Source organism: Caretta caretta, chromosome 15 (genome assembly GCF_965140235.1).
Source record: "Caretta caretta isolate rCarCar2 chromosome 15, rCarCar1.hap1, whole genome shotgun sequence".
Taxonomy (NCBI): domain Eukaryota; kingdom Metazoa; phylum Chordata; order Testudines; family Cheloniidae; genus Caretta; species Caretta caretta.
Genome location: NC_134220.1, coordinates 24,822,304 through 24,849,114, shown reverse-complemented (window position 1 = coordinate 24,849,114; position 26,811 = coordinate 24,822,304). Strand labels below are relative to the sequence as shown.

Genomic DNA, 26,811 nt, shown 5'->3' with positions numbered 1-26,811 from the left:
ACATCTGCCACTAACTCTGCTGTAATGAAGATACAGAGATCGACACATTTAATTTAATCCCCATTCTTCACCCAGTAACTACAGCTTAGATGGAAGGGAAGAGGCTTCAAAACTCTGAATGCTGGAGGGACAAACAGAACCTCAGCTGGGATTCCTCCAAAGAGCTGCTCCATAGGTTTTTGATTGCTTAGAGTGGGGGCAAACTGCAGTGTTCATTGAATGATCTTTCAATGTACGCCAAGTTTATAAGCCACGTAGGCCCTCCACATGCAGAATTTTAAGTGACTTTGAGAGAGTTCTCATGCAGCAGTTGTATGATTGGACTTGTGGACACATTGCCAGGGCATGTTGTGAAAGCCAACTGTATAACTGGGTTCAGAAAGAATTAGATAAGGTGGATAAGTTCATCAATGGCTATTAGCCAAGATAGTCGGGGATGCAACTCCATGCTCTGGGTGTCCCTAAACCTCTGACTGACAGAAACTGGGACTGGATGACAGGGGATGGATCACTTGATTGTCCTGTTCTGTTCATTCCCTTGGAAGCCACTGTCAAAAGACAGGATACTGGGCTAGATGGACCATTGGTCTGACCCAGCATGGCCGCTCTTAAGTTCTTGTGTAATTAGTTGTGACACTGTGACTGTCTCTGATGATAGAGTGGCAATCACCAGCTCAACATGTCATTCTGCAGTTCTGTGCTTTATTGATTACCCAGATATGTGTAGCTTTTATTTCTCAAATTAAGCCTGCAGGAGCGATGCAAACGTTGCTTTACATTTGGTACCTACACCAATGTATCATTTTCTACTTTGATCGCTCCCCTGCCAGTACCTTTGCAAATTCCATAGGCTGCATAAAAATGGCCCCGTCACTAGACGCATTTGAAGACTGGCTTCTGCTCCCATTGAAGTGAATGGCAAAACTCCCATTGAGTTCAGTTGTGTAGGACGGGCCTTTGCTTTGCAACACACAGGGTTCCGGTTCCTGTGACAGGCTTCTGTTTCCAGGGGAGGGGCCCAGTTGTATTAATCAGTTAATTACTTCAACAAGCACCTAGCGCTGCTGTGTCCATGATCTGATTTAGCAGGACACACACCGTGCAATCAGCTATCTAACATTCTCCATTCGCAGACCCCCTTTGCACACAAGTCTGGGCAAAAGTACAGATTTCATGAAGTGCTGTGGGCATTGCTCTCTGAGTCACATGGACTATCTTGGCTCCAGTGTCCTACTGTCCTGGGATGCACACAATGCCCCTTGAATCAGCACACGACCTGTCCGTGTTAGTAAGGAGCATGAGATCAGCTGTGCAGAGCTGAGAACAGAACTGTGCTCTGGAGAGGCACTTGGGGGAAACATTACGAGGTCTGGACTTCTAATGTGCTAATCCCTCAAGAATGCTCCCAGTTACCTTGTCACCAAGTTTGCTACTCAGCGCTGTAATGAACCGGTGTTGGCAAAAGTGGAAGGGGGATTATCGGACAGGTTCACTGAAATCAGCTAGCACATGAAGGGCAGCTGAATTCCAAAAAGTTCCTTTCCCTCTTGGCAATGGAAGTAAATGACGCATATTCCCGTCACTTAAAATGTGGAGTAAGACAACACTCAACTGACCTAGTATATGAGATTCATCCCTCACTTGCAGCATTTTGATCATTGGTCCAGGTGTTTGACTAGCTCTTTGATCAAGTGGTTTGATAACGTATAATGGGCATGTTGGTTGGGATGCTGGAGCCAAAGCTTTTGCCCACTGTGACCTGACAAAGAGCTCTGTGTAGCTCAAAAGTTTCTCTTTCACCAACAGAATCTCTCTGATTGAGGGAGATATTTTCAAAAATCAATAGGAATTGGGCTCCTAAATCCCTTAGGTGTTTTTGCACATTTTCCCCTTACTATTTAATACTTTCAATTCAACTATATTTTATGTGGTTCCCTCCAAGGGTTCATGTGTCAGATCCAATTATCAGAAGGACAAGATGTCGTGGTGATGAGTGCAGTATAAATACCTACCTATATGCAATCAGATAGAGTGGAGTTAATAAAATGCCAAGAACAAACTGAATTATTGCAGGAATTGCCTCTATACACTGTTTTAGTTCTCTGCGCATGCCCTAAGATGGACGCGTTTGCAGGAAACAGTGCAGGGAAAAGCAGAGCTATCACATGCAAAGTCTTTGCAGGGTGATGGTTTCAGGGGAAATATGACAGGATGAAGTGTTTGATTGCAGAGTAGCAGGAAATCTGGTTTTGGGTGCCAAAGCGGCTTCCTTGGTTGTGACAGCAGCTGTCCTTACCCACTGTAGGAGATGGCAAATGCACATGACATCAACTCCACTGTTTAGATTTTAAAATAACTGTGTACCCATAAGCCAAAGCAAGCTGAGCTCGACTCTCCTTGAGGGCTGCGATGTAGCATGTATAGCTGCTGCAGCTCTGTTTTCTTGTGCTGTCCTCCTGTCAGCTCGCACATGCTAAGCAGGGTTGGACAGGGTGAGGAGGAGGAGGGAATCCTGCCAAGGAAAATCCAGATGATGCTGGAAAGAGAGCTGATAATTCAATAGGCAGGTGCTTTCCCCTCTGGGTCAGTTCCAAACCAATGCCCCAGCATGTGGCTGGGGGCTGCTGTACTGTCGGAGGTGCTGTCTGAAAAGCCCCAGCTTCTTGTGGGCTTCTCAAAGACCCAGGGGCACTTTGTATCAGGAAAGAAGCGTTAGCCCCAGTAGGCTGGGTAGAGTCCAACCCTGAGCATTTCACTCTGCCACCTGAACTCTGTCATTTCCATCGGGTCCAGTGTTCTTTGCACTACATCCTGTTCTGCCGAATGGGGGCAAGGGAATTCCTGCACATCATTTGGATATCAGCTGGGAAAGCCCTGTGGGGGGCTGGGGAGAAGGTTGTCTTCTACACGTTTTGCATTGCTCATTGTTCTTCTCAAATAGACATTGCCAGCATCTGTCCCTCCAGTGAGCCGGAGCACTGAAGTATTGTTTTAGGCATTTCCTTCCCTCTTTCCCAATAACTAGTCAGTTACTATAGGGCTGGCACCAACACTATGCAAATCCTCCAACAAGATAATAAAAAGCCATGCATGTGTTCAAGTCTGTTCCTCGCTGCAGGGGCCAAATTCCTCCCTTCTGTCCCGTGCAAACAGAATTTTGCCCTGGATGTTTTGACAATGCTCATTTCTATAGACATTATTTTGTCTATCCAGGTCTGTGCCTGGCACTGTCCTTTCAGGCCCCAGCTACCACCTGCTGGGATATTGGTTCAGAATGGACTGAAAGGGGAAAAGCACCTAGGATGCCCTCCTCTTGGAGGGATCCCATCCACATCCCCACAGAGTCCAACCCTGGGGATCCCAATGCTGACAATCTCCTAACCTTAGCTACCAGTAAAGAGAAACCAGACTCTTTTAAAAGAGAGATTTTGGTAAAACATGACCATGGGCACAGCCTAGATCCTCAGTTGGTGTAAAATCAGTGTAACTCTACTGAAATCAATGGCACAGTAGTGATTTACTCCAGCTGAGGATCTGGCTGATTAGAAACATAGGAACTGCCTGACTGGATCAGCCCCATGGATCAGACCCCAGGTCCATGCAGTCCAGTATCCTGTCTTTGATAGTGGCCAGCACCAGATTCTTCAGAGGACAATGTCAGAACCCTGTAGGAGTAGATGTGGGATCATCTGACTCCCCTGCCCCCCTTATGTCCCATCCTGCTCTCTGATTGTTAGATTCCATCTAGATAGACAGGGTTAGATTACAAACATCGGTGACCAAATTGAAATCTGTGGAGTTATGCCAAGGATAAATTTGGTCATAGAATTATAAAAACCAAGACAAAAGCCAGCAAATTCTTTTGCACTAAAAATGCATGCTGATTGCTGATGTTACAGAACAAGATGGCACATATAGCCTGCTCTAATGTCTAAACATCCTCTGAGGGGAATCATCATGTTATTCTTTTCTATTTTACTACTTCTGCCTGTGTGCACTCACACTGAGGGCACCCAGCAGCTAGTTATGTTTCTCTCTCGTTTGCGCAATCCCAATTGGTGCATAAGGAGGGATGCATATTCCCACCTCTGCTTCCCACTCCAGGAGAAGCAATCTGCAGTGCTCTGCAGGTGATTCACCCAGCATGCTTGCAGTTAGCAGATGCTGCAAATGTGTCTGTGTACAATTTGCCCCCCCCAAACAACAACAAAACCCTCTTGCAGATTAGGTGCTTTCAAACAGAGCACCTGCCATAGACAAGAGGTAAAAGCTAGCATACAGATCTAAGGCAAGGCATGTGTATACGGTCATGGAAGATAGCCCTGTAAAAGAATCACATGCAAAAGGCAAAAGAGCTTTATTTACAAATAGAAATGCCCACCCCTCCCTCGTGAGTGTTGAATGCGAGCCAGGAATAAGCAGGAACGACCTTTCCCATTTGGACAGGAGATGAAAGTCAGTGGAGACAAGCCTTTTCCATAGCACTGTGCAAATACTGGCTATTATCGATGATGGAGCAGCAACATTTGATAAAAGGAGGGATTTTTTTTTAATGTCACTGGTTTAAAAAGAACTGGCTGGTAACAGAGCAACACGGTAAACTAGAGTCTGCGGTCCTGAGAATTCAGATGCAACGTTGAAACTTCATTGCCCGTCAAAAGCAAAAGCTCTCAGTTTATGCACCCCTTAAACCCAGGTGGTCTGCTGTTGTAAATCGGGATTGTTCCATTGAAGTCAGTGGAATTATGCCAATTTACACCACCTGAGGATATGGCCCAAGGGGCTTACAGGGAACTTAAGTGGTGCATAGGCCTGGAGCTGGCCCTCTGCAGAGGAATAAATTTCATTCTAGAAAAGTATTTAGGTCTTGCTTTTTACTTTCTAGAACTACGTTGTCTGAGCATGGAGTAGAAGCTCCAAAGTCTTCCTTTTCAATTCAGGCTAAGCCCCCCAAAGTCTGATGCATCTCAGAACCTCTTGCCTGTGTAGAGACAGCTAGAGAACGTCTTAGAACAGGGCCTCTGGAGAGTGCCACTACTTCCTGCGGCCTGTTGGGCCGAGTGCACCATCGCAGCAGATTCACTCAGCCGTAAGGAACCCAGAGGTGAAAGACAATTCAAAGAGAGGGGGAAGCTGGAAGCCATTGATTCTGCTACCGTCAGGTGGATCCTCCATGTTCTTAGACTATTCACTGTTATTGAATGGGCGACTGCTGAGAAATGGGCTCGGGTTCTGTCGTGCATAGGTTCAGCTTGCACTGGGTGGAGAGAATGTTTCCAAGGGTTTTTCACCCCCCTTAAAGACCTTTAAACCCTGCCCAGAGGCCTCCAGACATCTCCCTAGAGGGACACCAGGTTCCTGTGTTTCATAAATCAAAGCCAACGGCAAAGTGGCTGTGGGGAGTGAAACACACAACGCGGCAGCCTTCCGAGGGAGTGCCCCAGAGCTAACGTAGCAGCTGCACTGGCTCCAGACAACAGATGCTGGTTCATTCGATCTGGGAACTTATGTTTAAGGATATTGTGCTGGAGAGGAGTTCACGATTAGCTTTCCTGGTGGTCAGGGGGAGCCTTTTTCATGTCCTGTGGCACATTTCTGAAAATGCCTTACCCCTAAGCCCCTCCTCCCTGCCAAGAACTTCAGAGGTCAGATTTGTTGCTGACGTAAATTGGAGCAGTTCCATAGAGTCATACATTTGTAGGCCAGAAGGGACCATTGTGGTCATCCAGTCCAACCTGCACAACACAGGCCGTAAGATTTCTCCTGATCATTCCTGCTGTAGACCCACTAATTTGTGGTTGCACTGGAACACACCTCATATAAAGACACTCAACAACTTCAAATGATGGAGAGCCCACCACATCCCTCGGTAAGTTGCTCCAACGGTTAATTGCCTTCAGTGCAAAAACTCTGCACCAGTAACTTCCATGGAACTCAGTTTACACCAGCAGAGAATCTGGTCTCAGATCTAAGGAGAAAGAGTCTTAAGCAGCTTTCCCTGTGTGCTAGAGAAGCTACTGGGCTTTGTGAGAATAGACAGCTACATTATATTGTTGGAAGAATCTCAGTGTCTCAACATTATTTCGGAGAACTTTATGGGTCCTCCAATACTTCCCCACTACTGATCAATCAATCAGACCATGTAGATGATTATTTTTCCATTAGGCTTTATGTATGAAGACCTTCTAAGGTGTTCAAGGGTTCTAAATAAATGACTGGGTCAAAATCTAAAATGTAGAGCATGCACAAATTTACTCTGTACTTCGGGGAGGAATAGAGAGAGAGAGAGAGAGAGAGAGAGAATGTGTTTCTTGATAGAGGACAAGAGAGTAACTAGAAATTTGGAATCCCTCGCTGTTCCCCAAGCTGTCTGAATCCATTTTATTCAGTTTGCTTTAGAGACGGGTCAAACGGAGAACTATTTGTCTGAACCCCTGAACATTGGTGCTTTGGATTAAAGGGAATCCTTGGCGTTTGCCCATTGTTAGCTTGCTTCATTAAGAAGACATTGAGGCTGAAATGTTTGCAAATTGAGTTTCAAATGGTAGTCAGGGAGGCGCTCTAGATGTTCGGGATATTATCTTTATTATAGGACGGGATTCCATTGACAACTGTAACATTTAAGACTAAAAGGCAGATTTTCAAAGGCATCCAAATCCCAGTGATTTTCGATGTGAGTTGGGTACTTATCTACCATTTGTGCCCTCCTCACCGAACCAGTTTTTCTGACACCATCATCCCATGTAGGAGTTGCAAAGCAGCTACATTCACAAGCTTCAGGAGAAGGTGCTCAGAGTCTGTCCCAGTGCTCTAGGTCACTTTGTTTTAAAGCCCCAGATTCACAGGGCTGCTGCTATGAACGGAGCTGAGAAAATATAACGAAAGGCGCCAATTAATCTCCCCAATGTCCCAGTGTGCTCTCCTAGGCTAGAGGAACAAACATTCCAGGAGGTTTTCATTGGTGAAGAAAAAGCAGAAACCGCTGTGGGGCGGTGAATAGCTTATTTGCTGAACTCAGCGGTAGGGTGCTCCGCCTCCCTGCAGGTCCCCTGGACATTTGGGGATTGCAGTATTTCTAGCAAGGACCGTGAGGGCTACTCAGCTGCAGGGGTGAATAGCCCAAATCAAGGTACATCAGGCTGGATTCTCCGTTACAAGAGAGGGGGCTGGTTGCAGCTCCCTGATGCAGAGCTGCCCTGCCCCGGTGCAAGTTGGAGCTGCAGCTCCACAGGGACCATACTCCGAAGGAGCATTGGGGCAATGGAGCTCTGATCTGCCATGCCCCTGACACTCCCCCTGGCAGAGGAGGGGTAGCGGGAGATGCTTACCCTGTGCAAAGTGGATGTAGCAGACTGGGGAATGTGGCCTATGATGTTTTAACTTCTCCATTCCCACTGGAGTAAGTGGGCGTTTGTGCATCACTATGTACTGCCCCAGCACAGAGCACTAATTGGGGGAAACAAAGCCACTGAGGCTCTCATGCGCAGTGCTTATTGGAAAACGTATTGAAACTCGAAGCTTTGTTAGATCCCTGCCTCAAGAAGGATTTTCCTCATGATCCTTGGGCAGCGACATTTCAAGACAGAGGTTGAGCAGTGAGTATCCAGGTGGACTCCATCCTATGTAGTTCAGAAGCAGGAGAGGAAGGAATATACAAAACACAGATGCACCCTCAGCAGGTCTGAACCACCTCACCCTCACCCTTCCCAAACGCTAGATCCACCTCCAGATCTGGAACTTTGCTGATCAGGCCCATTTTGAGCAGGGGACCCCATATGAAAACTATCTAGTCTCACTGGCTCACAATAGCAGGAGCAATAAGGGAAGAGAAGAATAATTCAAATGAAAAAGATATATGGGAAGGGGATAAAATTCCAAATGAAAGAATCTGCAGGGTAGAGAGGCAACCCTGGATTGTAGGGCTAGATCAGCTTACGTCAGGGCTGGGCGCTCAGAAGGAGGCACTGCGGTGGGACGGCTACTGGCAGTGTCTAGGGTGGAGCTGGCAGAGACTCCGCTGTGTAATGCTAATCTGGTGTTGCAATAGCTCAGTGGTTTGAGCATTGGCCTGCTAAACCCAGGGTTGTGAGTTCAGTCCTCAAGGGGGCCATTTAGGGATCTGGGGCAAACATTGGGGACTGGTCCTGCTTTGAGCAGGGGATTGGACTAGATGATCTCCTGAGGTCCCTTCCAACCTTGATATTCTATGATTCTATGAAACGAAAGCAACCACATAAGTACAGATAGTGTTACTGGGGATGCACCATCGGGCCAAACCACTTGAAAAGCCGATCAGAGTCTGTGTAGCACCTATTCTTGCACCTCCCAGTTTGTGGGTTGATTTAAATTGGTGTTGATGTCAAAGGAGCTACCCCAGCTGAGGATCTGGCCCCACCTTTGATAAATGAGCCTTTGAGCTTTGTAACCTGAGCAAGGAAGGATCCCTCCTCCCCATGCACTGACACAAACAGATCTACTGGATAACCATTGTGAGCTCTACTCTGCTCCCAGAAGTAAGAGGGACTGTAAGTTGGAGTTAAAGGGCCTCGGGGGAAGGGGCAAATTCAGACCTGGTGCAACGGAGTGCAATGCCAATGAAGTCATTGGCCAGATTCTCTTATTGACACTATGGTGAATCCACAGTGATTCCATAGAAGTCAATGGAGTTACCTGGGATTTACACCAGTCTAGCTAGCAGCAAAGTTTGGCCCCTTGTGATGTAAAGCCATTACCACCAGCAGTCTGACATGAGTTGGTGCTGTGTCTCCAGTCTGTGTCCACATCTCAAAAATCACCTGCCACAGGGGACGTCTTCTTGGGCAGTCCCAGCAGAGCATGAACCCGGGGGGTCTGAATTCAAGTGAGTCGCGCCCACCTTCACCAGAGTTGAATTTGGCCATAGCGCCGGTGGCATGTTCAATGACTGAACAGTGTATGTTGTAAATAAAACCAGCAGCATTCTGCTGTGTCCTAATGCTTGATGTGCTGTTCTTTCCCCGTTTGTCCTCTAGGTCCCTTACCTTCTTGTGAACTCTTCTGTGCCAGAGATGAGGCCTCGAATGTTCCCGGTGTTTTTTGGCGAAAGCATTGAGGTCAACCCTGAACCTGTGCAGGAAATTAGGTACATATGGAGGGGTTTCTTCCCTCCCCCGGTACATTTTCTTCTGCAAAAGATTAACTGTGTTTATCAATGGGTGTCACGGTTATTTTGTTGGGGGTGAAGGGGAGGAGGAAGTCGGAGATTAATTCCTGAACTGAAAAGAAACTGACGGGTGGTGGAAGCGAGGGTGGTTCCGGGGTTGGTAATAGGAGATGGAGGTCTTCATTTCCAGATTATATCAAATGCAGTCCATGCCGGGATAGAAAACCATTACCATCTGGAATGCGGAACGAGCTGGTGGTCTCCGTAACTGGCGTCCATTTTTATTGGTGCTTGCAGCAGAGAAGCCAAGGTTAGACTCATCTCCATGGGGCAATCTATCCTCTGCCCCCTAAGGGCAGTCCTTCTAGCTGACATTCAATGCTGGGAGGCTGGTGCTTTGCTGCCTATGCGGTAGCGGGGCTCACAGTCTGGGTCTTGTCTTGCCAGCCTGGAATTCACTTTAAAAACACCAAGTTGCATTTTCAGTACTGTTACTCACCCAGCTTGTGGTAATAATTAAAGAGGGAGGGGGGAAGGGGAGGTTGTGTATGCAACTCCCCCCAACCCACACAAAGACCGTCCTGGGAACGTACCCGGATAAATCTCTGGTTACCCAGGACAGCTGGCAGGCATGTTTTTATGACGATTACACAGGAGTCTTGTTTTATGTGCACCAAGCGACTTGCTTCCTTACACACCTAGCTGTGCAAAATACATTAAGGCAGATCATGTTACACGTGCCACATAATCCTCCAGGCTCCCTCCAGGGTGGAGGTAATTGACATGCACACACCCAGCTTTTAATCTTTTTTCACAGAGCTGCAAATTCCTTACCTGCTGATTGCAGCTGAAAGGTTTGGAGCAGTAAAACGCATGGAAGTCCCACAGCTCCCTGCAGTCTGAGCTTTCATAATAAAAAATATGGTATAACTGTAGCAACTAGGAGCTGTTCATGGATGAGGACCCCATGCTGCTAGGTGTTGTATGGACACAGAACAAACAAAAGACAGTCTCTGTCCCAAAGAGCACACAGTGTAAGGATATTTACCTTGCAGGGTTAGCGACTTGTGCACATGAGCCAGTAGAGAAGGTTAGGTGCACAATGGAATATAGATAGAGAAACTAACGAGGATAGAAGAGTCATTGTTAATTATCTTGGTGTCTATTTTTTATCCTCATCTTAATGGTGGCTGAGCCCCACAGTGCTCATTTTGTGTAGGCAGCGTGAACCAGACCTGGCAGCTTCTCCCTGTTTGGGCTGGGATTTTCTAGGGCTGTCAAGCGATTAAAAAAATGAATGGTGATTAATTGCACTGTTAAACAATAATAGAAAACCATTTATTTAAATATTTTTGGATGTTTTCTACATTTTCAAATATACTGATTTCAATTACAACACAGAATACAGTGCTCACTTTATATTTATTTTTGATTACAAATATTTGCACTGCAAAAAACAAAAGAAATAGTATTTTTCAATTCACCTAAGATAAGCACTGTAGTGCAATCTCTTTATCATGAAAGTTGAACTTACAGATGTAGAATTATGTACAAAAAAAACCTGCATTCAAAAATAAAACAACGTCAAACTTTAGAGCCTACATGTCCACTCAGTCCTATTTCTTGTTCAGCCAATTGCTCAGACAAGTTTGTTTACATTTGCAGGAGATAATGCTGCCCGCTTCTTGTTCACAATGTCACCTGAAAGTGAGAACAGATGTTCTCATGGCACTATCGTAGCCAGCATCGCAAGATATTTACGTGCCAGATGCGCTAAGGATTCATATGTCCCTTCATGCTTCAGCCACCCTTCCAGAGGACCTGCGTCCATGGTGATGACTGGTTCTGCTCTATAACAATCCAAAGCCGTGCGGTCCGATGAATGTTCGTTTTCATCGTCTGAGTCAGCAGATGGTTTATTTTCTTTTTTGGTGGTTCGGGTTCTGTAGTTTCCGCATTGGAGTGTTGCTCTTTTAAGACCTCTGAAAGCAAGCTCTACGCTCATCCCTCTCAGATTTTGAAAGGCACTTCAGATTCTTAAACCTTTGGTCGAGTGCAGTAGCTTTCTTTAGAAATCTCACATTGGTACCTTCTTTGTGTTTGCGGGAAATCTGCAGGAAAAGTGTTCTTAAAATTAACATGTGCTGAGTCATCATCTGAGATTATTATAACATGAAATATACGGCAGAATGCGGGTAAAATAGAGCCGGAGACATACAATTCTCTCCCAAGGAGTTCAGTCACAAATTTAATTAACTCATTTTTTTAAGGAGCGTTATCAGCATGGAAGCATGGTCCTCTGGAACGGTGGCCAAAGCATGAAAGGGCATACGAATGTTTAGCATATTTGGCATGTAAATATTTTGCAATGCTGGCTACAAAAGTCCCATGTGAACACCTGTTCTCACTTTCAGGTGACATTGTAAAAAAGAAGCTGGCAGCATTATCTCCCGTAAATGTAAACAAACTTGTTTGTCTTAGCAATTGGCTGAACGAGAAGTAGGACTGAGAGGACTTGTAGGCTCTAAAGTTTTGCAGTTTTGTTTTTGAGTGCAGTTATGTAACAAAAAAAATCTAGATTTCTAAGTTGCACTTTCACAATAAAGAGATTGCACTACAGTACTTATATGAGGTGAATTGAAAAATACTGTTTCTTTTGTTTATCACTTTTACAGTGCAAATATTTGAAATAAAAAATAATAATACAAAGTAAGCACTGTACACTTTGTATTCTGTGTTGTAAATGAAATCAATATATTTGAAAATGTAGAAAAACACCCAAAATATTTAATATATTTCAATTGGTATTCTATTGTTTAACAGTGCGATGAAAACTGCGGTTAATCGCGATTCATTTTTAAAATTGTGATTAATTTTTTTGAGTTAATCACGTGAGTTAACTGCGATTAATTGACAGCCCTAGATTTGACCCCTCACTGGCATTTCTGTAGAACCCAAACCATCAAGCAATCTCCATCCACTCCCTCAGGCTCCTTGGTTTATGGCTAGCTCAGCATTTCCTCTGCCCATTTGGGACAGCTTTTTGAGGTTTTGCCGGGTCACTTCACTCCCTTTTTCCTCTACTGCAGCCTAGTTTGGGGCAAATGGCTTTGTGCTCTAGGGGACATACAAAAGGTCCCTTTGTAAATCAAGCTACCATTGCTCTAAGCAGGTGATCCTTTGCTCTAATATGGGAGGGATGGGAAGAAGGTGTTAAATAGCTCATTCAAGCCCCCTCTAGCTCTCTTTAATAACCACGTCCATGGTGTTATTTTCTTGCCAAGTGAGGGCAGGAGTGGACACTGGTGCACAGCAGAGACTGGAAAGGCATCTGCTTTAGGGCCACCTAAGGGTCCCCATTAGGGGTACAGGAGCATCAACCAATAGCGGCAGTTTTCACCCAGCTTGCATGCCCATTTTCCATGCTCACCAGCCTGTCCCTGTGCACTACCCGTAAGGGAGGGCTGCCTCTTTCCGGCACAATGCCAGGGGAAGATTGTGCGCTGCATGATGACAATCTAGGTGACATGCAGCATGATTTAAAAATCAAGGGAACCCTTTTCCGTCATGGTTAATAGCAATGCTCCAAGAGACTAGCCGCAGAAGCCGTGCCAGAGACCACTGATGTGTTTGGGGTAGAGACTAGGAAGCCAGCACACCACCCTGTGGAAAAGCAGGGGTGGGCCACGGATGCACCTAAAATGTCAGGAATCTTTGACCAGGCTCACCCTTCCAGCCTCTGGCTGAACATCTGTTTCTCTCCAATTCCTCTGTCTCCCACATATGGGGCACCAGCAACAAGTGGCCAACAGCTGTGCCCTTTACTGCTGCCTCTGGGCTTGCTCCCACTGTGGAAAAGAGCTAAAAGGGATCCTGGCTTAGGGCTGGGATAACCCTAAGACCCAAGGAAGGACAGGGATGACACTGCAAAGCAACCAAACCTGAGCTGTTCTGCTGTGCAGGGAAAGGGGCAGGAACCCATGTGCCTGTGCAGGGGGTCCCAATGCTCTCTATGGCATGCAGCCAGGCTCCAGGGAGGGGGATCCTTGTGCCCCACCATCCATGGGGAGTTGGGATCCTGGATTCACTACTATGCAGAAGTACCAGGAGCTGGGTGGGTATAGCAGCGGAGATGGCTATTGCAAACCTGTGGTTGCAGCAAGGACGTTCTGCTGCTGCTCTGCGCCAGGGGGACCGTGTGCCCAGCCCTCCCTAGAGCACCATTTGCTTTCATTGGGCCAGTATCCTGGCAGAAGATAGGAGCGGGTCAGCACAGAACCCTCCTGCTCTATGCGCTCCCTGACTTCTTGCTGTACTTTTCAGGTGCAACTCGGAGGTGAAATATGACTCAGAGAAACACTACAGGGACGACATCTTCTATGGACCCATCCCCACCGTGACCGCCTACAGCGAGACGGTCATCGCCACGCCTAACTGCACCTGGCGGAACTACAAGTCGCAGCTGATCTTCGAGCCCCGCCAGAAGCCCCTGCGGTTCCAGAGCACAACCATCATCTTCCCCAAATGCACCAAGAACATTTACCGAACCACCCTCACTTACAGCCTGGGCTGTGCCAAGCGCTGGTTTGCGTCCAGCGTGCAGCTTGAGCTCTGCGAGGAAACCAGCCCCTGCGTCATCTACAGCGAGACCCTTTCATCCGCCCGTGCGGGGCTCTGACGACCACAAGGCCGCGTCCTTCGCTGACCTCTCCGGACAGACAGATTGGCCAGGTCTCTTCATTGATGGCAACAGGCCCTTGACTACTAGCAGCTGGGCGTGCGTGGTCTTAGACGCGTCTGAACTGCTCCAAGAGGAGGCTTAGAGGGGACATACTTTTTATGGATTTGGTCAGCGAAAGGCTGGCATTTGTTGTGGGACGTTTTTGATGTTCATGCTCTGGATTTTTATTTTATTTTCTGACATATCTATTTTGAATAGCGTTTCAATGAAATCAGATAGCAAAGGCCCTAGGTTTGCAGTTACCACGTTATAGTGCTGCTTCCCAGCTTCGTGGGTCTTCTCTAGCACGTAGGCGCGACTTAGCAGTGCCTTGGAAGCTGATCCTATCTGGTAGAAGGCCAGTTGCACACTCACCATCCAGCCTGCACAGCTGCTATCCGCCTGCTTTTCCTAGTGTTTAAACACAGAGAAGACAGTTGTTATTTTTCATTGCATAAAACACTGATTCCACTCCGAATCCCCATCTGGAGGACGGCTCCAGGATTGCATTGTGGCACCACAGTGACCTCCGATTTAGCTTTAAAAAAAAAAATTGTCACCAAAATAGGAAAGACGATCGTGCCAACAAGGCACCAGCCCTTCCAGCATAGGCAAGTGCCAAACTCCCATTTGAGACCCTTCTGAGGAGCCAGATGTTTACATGCCATATGGGATACCGTGCAAGGGGCTTTTAGGGGAGCCAAGAATGGAATGCTTCAGGGGAGATTTGCATTCTAAGGAGGATGCAAGCCAGGGAAAATGGCAGAAAGCTTAGCTAACTGGGATAAAACACACAGAGAGGACAGATCTAATTCAGTATTCTAATTCTACTTCCTGATTTTATGCAAAGGCGGCTTACGACAATCAGGTTAACTAGGTGTAGGAGAATATGCTTTCAAGGGCAGTTCCTTGAGGACCAAAAGCCTTTTCTGTTGTATGAGATGATAAAGACCATAGCAGGAGCAGAATTTTGAACTCTGAGTTGAAGACTGTCAACAGGACAGATGTTTCCAAAATTCAGCAGAAGGGGGCCGTGGCTCATCGCCAGCCTGCTGAGTCCGGTAATAGTGCACAATAGTAATAATTCATCCAAGGACAATGAAAGGAACCGCCTATTCCTACCCTCTGCTCCTCCCACAAGCTGGTTAGTTCCCATGCAGCTGTAAAAACGCGGAGGTGGGCAGCCTTCAGAAGGTGCCAGCGGACCAGCACCAGCAGCTAGATTCACACCTGGCTGATCCCTCCCTGCCACCTACAGGCTCTCAGAGATCTGGTGCTAACAGATACTGCCACTGGGTTCAACGGCATCTGCATGCAGAGACTGATTTGACACCCTTTTCCCACCTCTTCTTCACAAAGGATGGATTTAGCCCCCTGGTGCTTTATTTTTTGTGAGGTGAAGCTGCAGGAGGGAAGTTGGTTGCTCTTTTTTAAATGCTCACTTTCACTTGTAGCTAAACCATGAGGAAACCGTCCTCTCTAGGGCTTCAACTGGCATCAGCATTGAAAGGGAACGAGAAAAGAGAACAGTGCTCTGGCAGGCTCTGTTTTACTACAGGACTCCATATGTGGTGGCATCACTGTACTGATCCGTTGTTAGCTGTTTTCATTTCCCTCTGGGGATGACACGCTGCAGCAAGACAAGCACGGCTCTGGATGGGAAAGGAATTAAGGAAATCATGCTCAAAGTTATGAAAAATGAACCCATCCAGCATCACCCACGAAGATTATTTGATGTGTCTACAAGTGGGACTTCTGTGTCGATTAGTCTACAACAGGAACAATGCTAAGCAACAGTGCGTCAGTAAATGACAATACCTATGAAGAGGGGTAAGAAAGCAATAGAAGATCCCAAAGCTGTTACTGCTTTGTGAATACAGGCCACCAGGGCTGGGATTGTCAATGGAGACTAAAGGAATTAGACACCTAACTCTCACTGGATTTGTATGGGATTTGGACACCTACGGTAAAATTCTGAACAGCACCTAAGTGATTTAGGAGGCTAAATTCCATTTTCAAAGGAGACAGACTGAGATCTGCAAAGGTATTTAGATACCTCACTCCTAGGGGAATTATGCACCAAAATATATTTGAGGATCTGGGCCTTGGGCACTTAGGAACTTTTAGTTTCATTTAAAATCCTTAGGTGCCTACGTACCAATGTCACTTTGGCAAATGGGACTTAGAAGCTCTTGAAAATGTTACCTGTAACTCGTGCAGGCTTTTTAGCTAAACAGCTCTGGAAGTTAATTTCTATTTGGTTTTCTTAAGTGTTTTGTTTTGTATTTGTCTTGCTGCAATTCTGATTCAGTTATTTCAGTGTACACATGACCAGCCAAGTTACAACACCGAATAATAATAATAAGGAATAACTCAGATTCCTTGTCCAGAAAGTTTGTAATCACATGAACGCCCACAGCTGTTAAAAATGCCATGACAAACTCAAAACAAACAACCCTCCTCCCCCAGATATTTAAGAAAACTGATTTGAAAAAGATCAGGTTTCCTTCTGTGTAAGCGGGTGAATGGTCCTGCTATTGTGGGGAACTTTCCTCGCAACCCCAATGGAATTGGCTAGCGAAAGGATCCGCGTCCTCACTCCCAGTCCCTTTACCCAGAAGCCTGCCTGACCCTTCAACTCTCCTGTGTGGCAGAGCCCTCGTAACCCTGAGAAGGCTGGATCCAGGATTCCTGGGGGGATTTAGGACAGGAGATATGGTGACCTCACTCCGGGGTGCTCTCTCCACTCTGGACCCTTCCCTGACCCACTGATCCTTGCACATAGTTCAAACCAAATACAATTCATTAAACAGCAACCAATTAAAAAATAAGGACAAAACGGGAAAGGTGAAAGGAAAACCCGTCTCTGTGGGCACAGGGGAACCCCAGCCAGCGTCTCTGGAACGTCAGGGCCGTTCACAGCCTGTTCCTCACACGGCCCAGGCCCTGGCTCTGCTGCAGGGATGCCACGGGTGGGACACTGGCTTTGGCAGCAGCCACACGCCCTCAGGCTCTAGGAGGCAGGACCCGTCACCCCCACCCCGTCGGGGTTACGATCCCCCCCAGGGGCGTCTCCCTGCACTGACCCCGCTGCCCAGGGTCCCCCTGCCTCTCCTCAGCTGCTCATCGCACCCAGCTCCGGACGGCTGCAGCCCCACCCCCCGGGCCGCCCCTGGTCAGCTCAGGCCGGCGTGGCCCCGCTCCCCGGCTCCACTCGGGCTCCTGCTCTCCCCACCCTGGCCCAGGCCGCTCCCACTCACACGGAGGACGGGACTCCGGGCCTCTCTCATTGGCCTGCCTGCCCTGTCAATCAGGGTGACTTGGAGCGGTGGCCTCTCCCATTGCCCCTGGGGACCGTCAGTCGCCGCGGCCCTTGCTCTTTCTTTTGGTCCTGGGAGATGGCCAGACAAAAAAAACCCCACTGAGTCTTAGTACGGGGCCAACAGCCCCCTTACGGTCTGTTTCAGAAGCCATAGGGAAGGGAAATTCATTAGGGTAACCAGAACGCTTTCCTTTCTGAAACAGGGCCATTCTTGGGTGTGTGGGGTTTTTTGTTTGTTTTTAAAGAAGCATATTTTTTTATTCAGACACGAACTTGAAGTCTTGACACTATCTCTGAAGTGTTGATTGCAGCAACACTGCTCACACTGAAAGCCGTGCACTTGCTCTGTCCAGCACATTGACTTCAGGCATAAAGGAACATAGTATTTGCCCCAAACTATCCAGCTTCAAATGTGTGTGTGTGTGTGTTTGTGTGTGAGGGGGTGTCTTCCCATAACATGCCACAGTGCACTTAAGGTATGCCTTCATGGCACAGTTAACTCGGGTGATTGGCATCCAGGTCTGAGTTGTCTGCAAAGCCACACAAGTCATTGGGGCCTTGCGGACACTGCATTTCCCCATGTACATCATTCAGGGGGCACAGCTTATGGTCCTTTGTGTGGCGGTCAACTGGGCCGCTCTGTAATCCCTTCCCAGTGAATTGTGGGAGAACTTGTCTGTCCTGCTGGGTGCATGGAGGGGAATTTTGGGACGGTGTGGAGGACTATTGGTGCATGAATGATTTAGCCTGTGTCCTCACTGCAAAGTGGGTGGGTTACCAGCCTGAGCGAAAGCAGCCACTGAGCGCTAATCCAGCCCCATAACACCACCAGACTCAGGGGTTTTTGTGTTTGTGGACGGGATGGATGTTAGGGCCACTGTCTGAGCAAGAGTCCAAATTAACTTGGCAGTGAAGATAGACCCTTAGGTGGTTCAGGGCTCTCCAAAGAGTGGACAGAGTGGTAAATTGAGGCTCCAGTCCCCATGAGCTGAAGGGGAACCCCAAGGTCCTTGGAACCTGTACTCCTGCTCTCAGATTGGAACTTAATCCCCCCCACACTCTAAAAATAGAAGAGCCCACCCCAAGGTTGCACCTTTTGGGACAATCTGGACCTGATTTCCCCTTGATGAGTCCTTTAGGCTGCCAACAGGATGACTTACAAGCTGCAGTTCAGCCTTACCTGTTAAATTCCCTGCTCTTGTTGGTTGCAAGGGGCAGGCCAGAGTCAGAAGGCAAACTAAAATGGCCGTCGCTTGCCAGGCTGGCTCCGCATTGACGTAGTCTTGCCTTCAGGAATCCCACTGGCTCTTTGTTCTGCTCACCAGCCCTTGCCACAGCAGCAGCTATAGCTGAGCCGACGCAGCAGGTCCCTTGTGCTCTCCCTCATCGCAGCATGCTGGGCAGACACCACTTCGCTGCCTAGGGAGTCTGTTCTTCCTGCCTTTGCTTTATGAACGCCAGCTGCTGCAAAAAATCTGGTTGGCGAACGAAATCCAGGGTCAGACACCTGACTTGCTGTCCATTCTTTGGCCCCACACCTCTGACACGCTCTGCTTAAGCCAAAGCTTCCTCAGCAACCTGTGACTGGCTCTTGGGAGGCTGCCCAAGGTGGGACAAGGCACCTTTCCCACCCGCACTGTGCACGGTCCCTGTGCCCCCAGGACACATGCTCCCCTAACGGGGGCAGGGAGCACTGCAGGCTGGCTAACTGCAGAGGGGAATACACACTGCACTGTCTTAGGGGGTGGCTCAATGTGTGCTGTGTTCTCCTGGTGTTCCCGAACTATGCCTGCCACTGCCCAAAAGGCACAACCCAACCCTTACTTACCATATCTTTTCCACCCTTGCCCTCCCAGAACAGCTCCACTCCAAGCTGAGGTGGGCTCCCATCAGGCACAAGCATGGTCACTGTGCGCAGGTTCTGCTGGTGTCCAGCCGTTGCCAGGGACAGATGTAAAACACACGTTGGTTGGAGCACGAGCGTCTTTGTCCTTCCCAACTAATCCACCCCCAGTTCTGGGCTTTGTTTGCTGTGCAAACACTTAAACGCACTTTTAGACTAGAAAACATACTTGAAAGAAACATCCAAATGTGCCGTGATTTTTATTGGTTTGTTTTGCCTTAGAAAGAAAAAAAAAACAGACTTATGACATGATTTCTTAACAGCCAAATGGTCCAAAAAGCAGCAGCTGCACGAATCCTGAACATGGCTCAGCTTCAGTGGCTGCCAAACAGTTTTCACTGATCAGGCCTCTGGAGAGCTGCAGGGTATTTCACTTGTCAGGAGACTGAAAAAGCAGGTTTTTGAGCATCCTAGGGAGCAATGAAATCAGTGTCACTGGGTGCCAGCAGGACTGAAAGGGAAAACATGTAGTCTGAACTGTATTATTAGAGCTGAGATGTCCCTGAATAATAATCTTACAGAGGAACATGAATGGATCTAAACCAGGGACTTGGAACTATAATATAGCACATGCCTGGTAGTTGTAGGGTTTTTCAAATACCTTCTGACTGATTTGGACTGGGATTGTGTCTGTGCAGATCTATAATCGATCGGGCCCCGTAGCGTATAACAGTTCCAATTGCAGTCATTTATCTGGTCCTTGTTTTCAATCAGGGGTGCCCAAAATACCATTTGTGGGGTAACTTGGTTCATTCCCGGTACAGCCCAGTGCTGCAGTACAAATACCTAGCCAGCTAATTCAGTATACTAACGACCCTAGCCAACCATTTGTATGTGCAGTTACCTGATTGGCACATGCAATTACAGTGATTGGTCTCATAGATTAAGTGCACGATTGCACAGGTAGCTGGTTTGGAAAGCTGGTCAGCCGCTGGAGATTTACAATAAGCTGATAAGCAATGGGGCGAAGGTTCAGCGGAATAAGGTGCTCAATGCATTGGCAAGAGGAAACGTTTCTGCAGATGGAACCCAGTAGCTCATGCTAAGCAGGGATTATACCCTACAGGTCTGATCTCCCCTTGTTCCCCCGTCTCGGACAAGGTTCTGGGGGCTCCACTGCAGGACTGGGCCCTTACAGCACCCGGCTTTTATTTAACTTGTCTAAAGGCTCTAGTTAACACCCCATGAAATCAGCCAAAAGACTCCTACCGAGCTCAGTGGCAGTCGGATCAGACCCTGTTTCAGCTACATTTATTGTTTGCTAGTTTAATGCTCTCTTTCAAAGCAACGTTATCAGTTACAGCCTAGATTTTCTTGACCTCGCCTCTCATTCAGCGTGGTCTTGTACCCATGTCAGTTCCCTGTAATGTAGATACAACAAGATGGGTCAGTTTTCTTTTGTTTTAAATCTGTCTCTTTGGGCATTCATACCCAAATACATCCTAGATACTAGGAGAATCACTGACTTAGCTGGACTTTGGTTTGATGTCGAATCAGTGCGTGAATCAGCAATGTGCTTGCGATAGTCAGAAGCAGCCATGTCTTGCCTTCTTCCTACACAGTACATTTTACCCACTCGTTAGCCATATCCCCGTGTCCCATTTACATGTTGCCAATAGTCAGAAGTGCTGCAAACAAAGCTCCTTTTTTGGTTTGGAGGACAATAATTGTTACATCTCACTTGAACACCATAAATTGGATTCTAGGTTTGCTACGTCAATCAGAAAAGGCAAATTTATTTCCCATTAATTTCTGCCAGCAGCAAATAAATGCCATATTTGTAGTGTGTTGTGCATTTAAAGGGGCTGTTTGTTTCATTTTGCAGAGCTCTCTTTTTTTAAGAGGGATATAATTAATTTTAAACAAAAGATCTTTATACATTTATTTTTCCAGAGTTACAGGCTGTTAATCTCAAATGAGTAAATGTAGCTTTGAAAAGGTGCATTTCTCTGAGCAGTTACTTACCAATGTCACCCACACTCTTGAGCTTTTTTGACCTGTTTGTTTTCCATCATGCCATGAGCCCAATGAGTAGAGTTGGTCAAAATCTTTCTTTTAATACTTTCCTGCCCTCAGTGAAAATTAGTCTTTTTTTTAAACCCAGAAACTTCTGCAAAGAGCTGCCGGTTTTTCAAAATGTTCTGCTTGGCCATCCCATCAGAAATTTGGAACTGTCAATATTTTTACACTTTGAGGGGGTTGTTTTTCTATACCATTTTGTCACAGAATGTAATAGAATCAATTACACCCAGAGTTTGTTTGTTCTCTTTGTTTTTCATAATTCCTTTCGCCACTTGGTAACATTTTGAAAAAGAGCCAGCGAGAGAAAGAAAGAGACAGACTCAGGGTGTCACTCATTTTATTGCATTCAGTGACAAAAAGAGAAACCCTCCCCAAACAAAATATTGACATTTCTACATCTTTCAATTCAAGATTTTGACATTTTCCAAAACATATTTTGAAAAAAAAAAAATTAAATTCAGAACACAAATTACTTTGAAAGTTTTTCTGAAAAGGTTTTTCCTTTCTTTGACCAGCTCAACACAGAAGCTCTCCTCGAGGTAAAACAGACATGGATTCACGTCCGAGGCCCATGCTTTCCACACTTGTCGAAAAAGGGATAGTATTATATAGGAGCATTTCAGTGAGCAGTGGAGCAAGCATGTGTATATTACTTATCATTTATGTTGACTGTGTCGAGCAAAAAAAAAATGTATAAAATAAATTAGAAAAGGTAGCTAGAGGGTGAGTTAGCAAAAATCTGTGTAAAGTGAACTGAAGACTAAAGGGTGCGGAAATCTGATATAAAGGTTACTGAGTCTGTAAGTGAACATCACAAAGTAGGATAATTTTAATCTTTCTGGACATTCTACCTGTAGTGACACAAAGACACAGTTTCCTTCCTTGAGGCTGAGGAACAAAAAAAAAAACAACCCCTCCCCCCCCCCCCCGACTTGCATCCTCAGCCTGATTGAAAACAGTGAATCTCAGAATTTGGCCTGAAGCCCCCAGATCCTGCACCTAGCTCAACTCAGCGCTGTTGCGGAGCCAGGTACACAGTGTGGCTTTCAAAGCAGTCGAAGTCCGTGGAAAGGCTCATGTTGATTTCAATAGGTGTGTTGGGTCAGGCGATAGGCGACCGTGGGTGGGATCTTCAAATGCTCTCGTTGACCTAACTCTGCTCCCACTGAAGTCAATGAGAGCTAGACCCCATTGGTGTCATTGGGAGCAAGGTTAGGGCCAATGCTGATCACGTCTAAAAAGCCCACTCTGCTAACAGATGCACCATTTTATTTTAGAAGTGTTGGGATGCCCTTTCCTCTCTAGCCAATATGTCCATTGTCCAAACAAGCTAATGTATTCTCTCATGGGAATCCTGAGCTGCAGGTGGAACTGAAAGATGTTTGAGGGATAGAGAAGTTGCTCATGCTCATGGATGTGTCGTGTTTCTATTTTTATAATTCTAATACTCTAAGTGCTTGTAAAGTACTTTACGGTTGTATATGTGGTGATCTGGTACTTCACGATACCCTTTTATTTTTGTATTTTTTTTTCTCTCCACAATAATCGTTTCCTGTTCAACTCATAGAAAATAATTTAAGAAAACAAATGTATATATCTTAATAAAATGCAGAAAGCAGAATGCTCACATGTCTGGCTTTTGCTTCCCCTTCCATACACAACCACTTGCGACTTCGCACCTAGCCTTGTGTTAGTACTCTAACTAGATGGGAGATTTTTTGTGATGCTTCTATTGGATGCCTTCTCTCTAGTGGGTTTGGGTTAGGAAGTGCTGGTAGCATGTTGTCAATAAAACAAATATCCAAACTTTCTTTTGATTGGGAGTGTTGGGATGGGAACATAAGGGAGGGAGAAGAAAGTACATTTCAGCATTTCCTTAAGGCACTCTCAACAGAATATACGCAGTGAAACACAATCTACGGGAGTTAGTTGTTAAATAACTGGATATTTAGGGAGAAAAGCTCTTGTGATTTAGGCGCAAGATTGGGGGTCAGGAGTGCTGGGTCTGCAGCTGGCTCTGCGACAGACTTCCAGTGTGACCTTGGATAAAGTGTGGGAATCACTAGGGACTGATGATCCTATCTTCAGAAGTGCCTTAGAGACTTAGAAACCTTTGTCCCACTTCCAAAATAAGGGGGGCACTTAGGAACCTGACCCCCTTCGAAAGTCAACAAGACATAGCAGACTCCTAAGTTCATAGAGGTCAAGTCCATCTTTGGCTATTAGCCAAGAAAGTCAGGGACTCAACCTCAGGCCCCATGCGTCCCTAAACCTTCAACTGCAAGAAGTATCTGGCACTGGCCACTTTCAGAAGGCAGGATACAGGGCTCGATGGACCACTGCTCTGACCCAGGATGGCCATTCTTATGTCAGCTGGGCATTTTTGAACATTTTATGTTAGGAGACCTAGTTGATTTGATCTTTGTATGATTTTATGGAGTCACTTACTCTGAGACTCAATCCCCAGCGGCAAAGTGAAAGTAATAATAATGCTACTTAGTGCTTATCTCGCACTTTACATCAGTAGAGCTCAGAGTGCCTTACAAATGAGGGCAGAACCATCCTAACCCTTTCCTACTTTACAGGGATGTGAAGCGCTTTGAGATCCCCTGATGGAAAGCCGATCTCTAGAGTGCAAAGGAGTATTGTTATTGTTAAGTTATAGACTTAGGACCAAATGTACTCAGGTCACAGCAACGTGAGATGCAGCCAGGTTGCTTTTATACTGATAGAATAAACCAGCTAAGTGCATGAAGGCATGTAATGCATGACATTCTAACTATTCTATTGATAAGTTCATGCACTTATAGCTGCTAGAGATGGAAGAGACCTATTATGGCATTGAGCCTTCTGGCAATGCAGTACATTCCCTACCATGTATTTTTAAGAGCTCCTATGGATCACTGAAATAAAATGATAATCACTTTGGAGTAATGATTTGGGTTTTTTTGCCACTAACCCTCCCACCAAACCCAAGGAACTTACAGCGTGAAGCACAATGGAACCAGCTCACTGGGACTCCTGTTCTTTGCAGCCTCGCCGTTTAAAGGATTTTTGTCCCACTCATCAGTGGTGTTGGTCCATTAGTCCATCGATAGAACATCCAATCTTCTGCGTAAATCCGATCTTCTGATGCCTTAGAAAAAATCCCCACTCCTCTGCAGCCTCTCTCCTTTTCTCCCAGCACATAAGCATGGGGTTCATTTGCCAGCAGTGTAATCCCCTGGAACAGACAGAGGAAGGAGTGGGGTTACTTTGCGACGGCTGGTGCCAGGAAGAGCAGATTGGTCTGCTCTCGAGTGCAGGGATTTCTCAAGTAATGATATTGACAAGCTCCACCAACAGAGCAGAGCAGGGGTAAGTGGGAGGCTGGGGGTCTAGCTCGATGAGACCTGCTTGGGTATTCCTGGGAGACTTGCTGGAGATTGCTAGTGCACGGCCTACCATGACGAAACAGCAGCAGCACTGGACCAGCAGCCTGTCAAGCTGCATCTCCGCCACCATCACCAGGGCCGAGTCCTCCCTTCGGCATACGTGAGGCAGCCACTTAGAACAAGGAACCGGAATGCTCGCCTCCTGATTCCCCCGCCTTTACGGGCAGCCTCACTACCTGACCTACCCCCATCCACCAGTAACAACAGAAGTTCCCCCATAACAGCTGTGTGTGTGGGGGGTTTGGGGCAAAACAGAAATCATCACAGATCATACTCACATCACCTACTCGCTCATGGCTTCAGTTTCACACTCTTTAATATGGAGATGATACGATTTACTACTCTGGATTGGGGCAGTTATTATTTGTAGTATAATATTTCCCAGAAACTCCACTGGAGGGGAGAGTCCTGTTGAGCTAGGTGCTATACAAACTCACAGTGAGGGTCAGCCCTAGCCCCAAAGAGCTTGCAAGCTAAATCGGCAAGATGGACAAAGGGCAGGAGGGTAAACTGAGGCACAGAGAGAAGTGACTTTCCCATGCTCACACAGCAAGCCAGCCGGAGATGCAGGAAATAGAACCCATGTCTCCTGACTCTCAGACCAGCCCCATAAGCTCTACACCACGCTGCCTCATGCTGGGAGGTTTAGCTGATGATGTTTGTAAAGGCTCCAAGAGCCACAGATAAAAGATGGTATAGCATCAGATGCTCAGTCTTGACTGTTAATGTATTCTCAAGTACTTTTTGTCCAGGCCAATTTTAAATGATTCAAGCAAAGGGGCTTCTACCACTTCCCCCAGGAGACTGTTTCACAATCAGAGATGTCACTGTTTTGAAGTTTGTCCAGTTATTCCGTCTAAATTTCCCTTTACCTCACTCACCCCACCACACCTAATTGGATAACCCTAGGGTCCAACCTACCAATTCCTCTCTCATCGTTTTTCCTGTATGCCTTTCAAATACTGCGAGACAATGCTGAGGACACACTTTGACTTGTTTCATATCCAGGAATTAATACACTAGAACAACAACATGCAAGTTTTACAACTTGTTTTACACGTCAATCTTGCTTAATAACTTTCCTAACAGTCAAGGCAGATACACCATCTGTATCAGGGAATTAAAACCCTGCCTAACTCTGAAGTTAGTTGAAAAGACAGTTGTAAATGTCATGGACTCACATGAAGAAAGCACAGCCAGCATGCTGGGAGAATTCTCAGCTGTCTTCCAAACCCTAGAACGTCTGCAAGGAGAATATTGTCTTCACCCTTATGGACAAGTCATATAGGATTTAATAGGAGTGAAACCAATAGGTGTTTACAGAAAGGATTGTTAAAACCTGTAGAACTGAAGAGAGAAGGAGGATACCATACGCAAGAGACCTACTTGTCCATTCAGTTTGATAGGATGGTTGAAAAGCCTATAAGGTGGTGATCAGTTTCTTTTTCCACACACAAATCTTTGGTGAGGCATCCACCAGAAAACAAAACAAAACACCCTTTTGCCCTACCAGACAAAGTCGATCCTGAACCTGATAATATGGAGAGGCTGGAAGATTGGGAAAAGGCAGAACTACCTACAGAGTGGGGTGGTTGTGACTCAAAAGGCAAATAAAAAAATCATTATGCAGCTATTCTTGGTATTTAAACAAAACATGAGCAACATGCAGTGAAACCTGTTGTGGCAGCTAAGCCTCAGAGGCAAAAGCAATCTCTGCATTGGATGAAGGTCATGCATTCTGCTAAGTAAAATCAGATAAGCCAAGCTCTAAGCTCGCGACTTTTACTATGCCATTTGGATCTTCTAAATTTAAGCGAATGACATTTGGTATTAGTTCTGCTCCAGGGATATTTCAAAGAGTAATTGCCTAGGTCTCGGAGGGATTACAAAGTGCTGAAGTTATGGATGGTGCTTTAGTTTGGATTAGGCACCTTAAAGAGCGGAAGGAAAAACGCAGGCAAGTTTTGTAGACAGCAAAAACCTTAAAGTTAAAAAGTCAAAAAACCTGATGTCAGCAAAGTTACTGATATTGGGCATCAATTGAACAAATATGGCGTAACTGTAGATTCAGACAAAATAAAAAGGAATAGCTGAGAGCTCCATTCCATCATGTAAAGCATAGCTACCGAGGCATATGGGGATGACAGAACCATTTGTCAAATTTTATTCCGGATCTCTCTATGGTCAATAAGCCATGAAGGGAATTGCTGGAAAATTAACTTGCCTAGTAGTGGGAAGCCAGCCAAAAACAGGCATTTGAGCAGTGAT

At 46.3% G+C, this 26,811-nt stretch overlaps 1 protein-coding gene and 1 long non-coding RNA gene across 4 annotated transcripts in view; one reads left to right on the top strand and one right to left on the bottom strand.

Annotated features, from left to right (window-relative positions):
• The window catches only part of RFLNA (refilin A), a 34,402-nt gene extending 11,672 nt beyond the window's left edge, over nucleotides 1-22,730 (top strand). For both annotated transcript variants that reach the window (XM_048821737.2, XM_048821736.2), the window contains exons 3-4: nucleotides 9,012-9,121; nucleotides 13,466-22,730. In XM_048821737.2, coding sequence (XP_048677694.1) covers nucleotides 9,012-9,121; nucleotides 13,466-13,820 — 465 coding nt within the window. In that variant the 3' untranslated portion in view covers nucleotides 13,821-22,730. The remainder of the gene's footprint in view (nucleotides 1-9,011; nucleotides 9,122-13,465) is intronic.
• Nucleotides 19,412-26,811, bottom strand: part of LOC125622993 (uncharacterized) — a 25,492-nt gene continuing 18,092 nt past the window's right edge. For both annotated transcript variants that reach the window (XR_012665081.1, XR_007352872.2), the window contains 2 exons: nucleotides 24,095-24,332; nucleotides 19,412-19,497 (listed from right to left, as the gene is read on the bottom strand). This is a non-coding gene — a long non-coding RNA (uncharacterized LOC125622993). The remainder of the gene's footprint in view (nucleotides 19,498-24,094; nucleotides 24,333-26,811) is intronic.